The 6,144-nt window shown below is 49.0% G+C and overlaps 1 protein-coding gene across 1 annotated transcript in view; it reads left to right on the top strand.

The window, feature by feature from the left end:
- The first annotated feature begins 332 nt into the window (after window positions 1-332).
- rbm8a (RNA binding motif protein 8A) overlaps window positions 333-6,144 on the top strand; it is a 13,036-nt gene continuing 7,224 nt past the window's right edge. The window contains exon 1 of the mRNA XM_048620284.1: window positions 333-450. Coding sequence (XP_048476241.1) covers window positions 333-450 — 118 coding nt within the window. The remainder of the gene's footprint in view (window positions 451-6,144) is intronic.

Below are 6,144 nucleotides of genomic sequence, written 5' to 3'. Positions count from 1 at the left end.
ACTGTGACAGATCTGTCTCTGCAGATTCCCACCCTGCAAAGCCTCTTTCCAATCAACTGTGACAGATCTACCTCTGCAGATTCCCACCCTGCAAAGCCTCTTTCCAATCAACTGTGATAACAAGGTGTAAAGCTGGATGAACACAGCAGGCCAAGCAGCATCATAAGAGCAGGAAGGCTACTTCCCACCCTGCAAAGCTTCTTTCCAATCAACTGTGACAGATCTGCCTCTGCAGATTCCCACCCTGCAAAGCCTCTTCCCAATCAAACTGTGACAGATCTGCCTCTGCAGAGGCGATCAAGAGACACAACAGCACCAGAGCTCCAACAGGCATGGGAGATGCAGCCAATGGAGGGGTTGGCGGGGGGGTGCACAAGGTGTTCTGCATCTCTGTCAGAGGCGAAGTGGGACAGATCGAGGGTTGTCAGGCAAAGCAGCTGGGCTTCAGGAGTAAGGAGAGACAACGTGCAGGAGGTTTACTCTGATCGTCGATGGGAAATCCCGGGTTAAGCCCCCCAGCTAGAGTACTGGGTTGGGTTCCGGGAAGTGTGTTCTTGAGATTGACCAGAATGGTAGCCAGGATATGAAGGTTGTGAGACGTGAGGTCAGGGTTCGGGGTATTTGGTGCTGGGGAGGAGGGCAGAGGGATGGCTGGGGCTGCTCACCCTGGAGGGGAACTGGTGAGGAGCGTGGGAGGGTGGAATTTGACGGAGGGGCATGGGATTGGGAGAGGGTCGGCTCAGGTCGAGGAAGTAAAATTGCTCCCTTTTGCAGATGGGACAAGGACTGGGCAGGTATGGATGGGAACAGGAGGGCAATATTTTACCAGGAACCTGCTGCCCACAAAATCGGACAGGCATTCGAGGGAAATCAACCCCCATGCGAGGGGGAGGCTACAGCGGGAGAGTGTGGGCCGGGGAATGATGGGGAAGTGGGCCTGACTAAATTGCTCGGCAGAGCGAGCTGGGGTGTCAATGGGCTGAGTGGCCTCCTTCTGCGCAGCAAGGACTGGTTGCTGGTGGGATCTTGCCGTGCTCTGCATCCCGCCTCTCAGCCGACACTGCAGTTCACTGAGCGCGGAGTTCAGAGGATGCGTTGAAACACAGGCCCTCAACATTCAGGGGAGGTGGTCCACCCCAGGGTCTGGGGGAAACACCGGTTCGAATCCCACCACGGCCCCCGGTGGAATTTAAATACAATCAAACAAATCTGGAATTGGGAGCTAATCCCGGGGATGGTGACCGTGACAGGCATCATCGATGGTGGTTAAAAACCCCATCGGGGTTCACTGATGGGAAATCCGCTGACCTTCCCTGGGTCTGGGTCTGCACAACTCCAGTGGGGAGGTGGGGGCAAATCTTAACTGCCCTCCGAAATGGCCCCGAGTGAGGCATTTGGTTGTTGGAGCAAAGGGGCACTGAATGTCAGCCTTGCCAGCGATGCCCACATCCCATTTGTGTATTAAAAATTAATCTCGCCACCTTGTTTGGTGTTTCGGGATCTCTGGTCTCAGCCTGTGCTTGTTGCTGAATACTGACTTCGCCCAAAGTTGCCATGATATCTCCCTCCTGCCAAAGGATAACCCGATCATGAGGGAGAAAGGGGAAGTGCAGCTGCTGCTGGCCAGTGTCACCTTTCGCCTTGGGGCGATGGAATGCAGCCTGGAAGAGATGTTCATGTGGAGGCCCAGCCCAGTCAGCAATGTTCTTGATGAGATAACAAGGTGTAGATCTGGATGAACACAGCAGGCCAAGCAGCATCAGAGGATCAGGACAGCTGACGTTTCGGGCCTAGACCCTCCTTCAGAAATGATTTCAGATTCTCCAGCATCTGCAGTTCCTACTATCTCTGAAACAATGTCCTTGATGACATTGATTGGTGCCAATCGCGCAGATAATGTGGACATTTGGAGGGGCCAGTCACAGACTGGTCTTTTTAAATCACTCGTGTGATATAGGTGTGCTGGCTGGTCACTGATTGCCCGCCCCTAGTTGCCCTTGACAGGGTGGGGGTGAGCCACCTTCTTAAGCCACTGCAGTTCCTGTGCAACGATCCCCTTAGGGAGGGAATTCCAGGATTTTGATCCAGCCATGTGAAGCAACAGCCAATATATTTCCAAGTCAGCATGGTGAGTGGCATGGAGGGGAACTTGCAGGGGGTGGAGTTCCCATGTGTGCCCTGCCCTTAAGCTTCTGGATGGAAGTGGTCATATGTTCGGAAAGTGCTAAGGATCTTTGGTGAATGTCTGCATGTACATCTTGTAAATGGTACACACTGCTGCGACTGAAAGCTGGTGGAAGCAGTGGATGCTTGAGGATTTGGTGCCAAAGTAGGCTGCTTTGTCCTGGATGGTATTGAGCTTCTTGAGTGTTGTTGGAGCTGCACTATCCAGTTTGATTGTTAGCCGAATGTTCAATAACAAGGGGGCTTAATTTTCCAAGTGAAAGGCAAGAGGTTTAGAGGGAACTTGAGGAAAATCTTTCTCACCCAGAGGATGATTGGGATCTGGAATGCACTGTCTGCAAGGGTAGCTGAGATGGGTAACCACACAACCTTTAAAAAGTACTTGGATGAGCACTCGAAGTGTCATAAGATTCAAGACTTATGGGGCTGGTGACGGAAGAGGGGGGGCGTTGTTAGCGTGGCTTTGTGCAAGGGAGGCCCTGTATCAAAAATCTGAGTTTTTTGAGGAAGTGACAAAGATGATTGATGAGGGTAGAGCAGTGGATGTTGTCTACATGGACTTTACTAAAGCATTTGACAAGATCCCTTGTGGTTGGCTGGTCCAGAAGATTAAATTACATAAGATCCATGGTGAGTTGGTATGTTGGATACAAAATTGACTTGATCATAGAAGACACTGGGTAGTTGTGGAGGGGTATTTTCTGACTGGTGGTTTGTGACCAGTGGTGTTCCACAGTGATCAGTGCTGGGACCCCTGTTGTTTGCAATATATATAAATGATTTGGATGTTTAGAAAGTTTGCAGATGACACCAAAATTGGGGGTGTAGGGGACAGCAAAGAGGGTTACCTCAGAGTACAACAGGACCTTGATCAGATGGGCCAGTAGGCCGAGGAGTGGCAGATGGAGTTTAATTTAGATAAATGTGAGGTGCTGTATTTTGGAAAGGCAGGACTTATACACCTAATGATAAGGTCCTGGGGAGTGTTGCCAAACAGAGAGACCTTGGGGCACAGGCTCACAGTTCCTTGAAAGTGGAGTCACAGGTAGACAGGGAGGTGAAGGTGTTTAGTATGCTTGCCTTTATTGGTCAGTGCATTGAGTATAGCAGTTGGGAGGTCATGTTGCTGCTGTACAGTACATTGGTTAGGCCACTACTGGAATACTGCATACAATTCTGGTCTCCCTGCTATAGGAAGAAACTTGAAAGGGTTCAAAAAAGATTTACAAGGATGTTGCCAGGGTTGGGGGGGTTTGAGCTATCGGGAGAGGCTGAATAGATTGGAGTTATTTTCCCTGGAACGTTGGAGGCTGAGGGGTGATCTTATAGAGATTTATAAAATCATGAGGGGCGTGGATAGACAAAGTGAATAGACAAAGTCTTTTGCCAGGGGTTGGGGTGGTCCAGAACTAGAGGACATAGGTTTAAGGTGAGAGAGGAAAGATTTAAAAGGGACCTAAGGGGCAACTTTTTCATACAGAGGGTGGTGTGTGTATGGAATGAGCTGCCAGAGGAAGTGGTGGAAGCTGATATAATTACAATATTTAAAAGACATCTGGATGTGTTTATGAATAGGAAGGTTTTGGAGGGATATGGGCCAAATGCTAGTAAATGGGACTTGATTAATTTAGGATATCTGGGTCAGCATGTGCAAGTTGGACCGAAAGGTCTTTTTCTGTGCTGTATATCTGTCTGACTCTATGAAAATGTGGATGATCAGATTAGTAAGTTTTCACACATGAAAATTAGTAGAGTTGTAGATAGGAAGGTTGTCAAAGGATACAGCAAGATATAGATCAGTTGGAAAACTGGGCGGATGGATGGCAGATGAAGATTAATCTGGACAAATGGAGGGTGATATGTTTTGGAACGTCAAATGCAAGAGGAAAGTATATGATAAATGACAAGACTCTTAGGAGCATTGTTGGACAGAGGGATCTTGGAGTACAAGACAATAGCTCCCTGAAAATGGCAACACAAGTGGATAAGGTGGTACAGAAGACACACAGCTTGCCTTCATCAGTTGGGGCACTGAGTATAAACGTTGGCGAATCATGGTGCTGCTTTAGTTAGGCCACCTTTGGAGTGCTGCGTGCAGTTCTGGTCACCACACTATAAGAAGAATACGGAGGCTTTGGAGAGATTTACCAGAATGTAAACTGGATTGAAATGGATTAGCTATGAGGAGAGTTTGGACGAACTTGGACTGTTTTCGCTAGAGCGGCAGGGGCTGGGGGACGACTTAATAGAAGTATATAAAATTATAGGGGGCATGGATAGTCAGATTCTTTTTCCCAGGGTGGAAATGTCAAATACTCAAGGGCATAGGTTTAAGGTGAGAGGGGGAACTGTTTAAAGGAAATGTATGAGGCACGTTTTTATTGTACAGAGGGTAGTAGATACCTAGAACATGCTGTCAGGGGAGGCAGTAAAACCAGATTTGACAGCAACATTTAAGCAGCATTTGGATAAACACATGAACACACTGGGAGTAGAGGGATTCAGACCATGTGCAGGCAGATGGGATTAGTTTAGAATGGCAGCATGGTCGGCACAGGCATGGTAGGCCAAAGGGCCTGTCTTTGTGTTGTACTGTTCTATGTTCTTTTCTATAATCTAGTGTAGACATAGTGTAGCTTTGGCAGTAAAGATTTGATGGGCTGAAGGGCCTCCTCGTACTGCATGATTCTACGATCGCCAGCTCCAACAATGGCCTACAGCCCGTTCAAACTGAGGCAGTGGACAAGTACTTGGAATGGGGTTTGGGGATCAAGTCGAATTGGGAAGAAGTAGATTTTGAAGAAGTCAGTGAGCAGATTCAAATTTCTCTGTTAGTGTCAGTGCTGCCACCCCCTGGCTGCTTCCTCATAAATCCAGTTGCACCCACGATCTCTTCTCTCTTTCTGTTCCCTCACTTTTACCTCTGATTTTCCCTTCCTGCTCAACTCCACCCACTGCTCCATTCCTCATTTTCACGCGGTGTCTCTTGGAAACCCCCAAGCTCACAGCCTCAACCTCATCCTCCACCTCAACAGGATTAGACAGCCTAACCTGGAGAGGGGATTTCCTCCAAATATTAGGGGATACAGACGCGAGCTACCAACTCTATCTCTCCCCTCCTGACCAATGGGCAATCCTGATAGCTTATTTTAAAGGAGCCAAACTACGTTATCTGTGCCTGCACTGAAGTCCCAGAGTTCAACATCTGCAGTGATGCCCAAGTGTCCCTGTCAGAATGTCTGCTGCCGAAACCTCAGTTACTTCAAGACTTGACTATCCAATGCCCACCTGGTTAACCTCTCATCTCCCAGTGACCATTCAACCCTACAAGTGACTCCAGACCCACACCAAGGAGGTGGACTCTTCACTGCCCTCTGCTGGCCTTGCCAGTGATGCCCACTATTGAATGGCTCCAGCATTGACAGCCCAGCCTGGAATCCCCACCCTAAAGCTCTCTTCCCGTTTCACTACTTTATGGACCCCCCCCCCCCGGCCCCCCACCCCCCACCTTAAATAGAGCCTCAGTCACCTGGACTAAGGTATGGTTTTAGTCTGATATCACTCCTGCCACGCGCACTTCCTGATGGCAAATGGTGGGTGACATGTAAATGCCAGGCTCATCAAGCAGGTGATGACGAACCTCAACAAATGCCTTACGAAATGCTGCCTGGCTCTGAGCTCAATCAACAGGCTGTGTACCCACACAACCTATACAGCACAGGTTCCAGGTTTGGGAGGTGTAAGGGCAGAGCAGGGTCAGGTACTGTGAAGAGGCTGCGCAGTGGGGTTAAAATTGTTTCAGAGATAGTAGGAACTGGAGAATCTGAAATCATTTCTGAAGAAGGGTCTAGGGGACCGCTTTGCAGAACACCTATGCTCAGTTCGCACTAAACAACTGCACCTCCCAGTCTCGAATCATTTCAACTCCCCCTCCCATTCCTCAGACGACATGTCCATCCT

The sequence above is a fragment of the Rhincodon typus genome, chromosome 46 (genome assembly GCF_021869965.1).
Source record: "Rhincodon typus isolate 14 chromosome 46, sRhiTyp1.1, whole genome shotgun sequence".
NCBI lineage: Eukaryota > Metazoa > Chordata > Chondrichthyes > Orectolobiformes > Rhincodontidae > Rhincodon > Rhincodon typus.
Note: the sequence above shows the minus strand (reverse complement) of the source record. Positions and strands in the feature narration are given on the sequence as shown.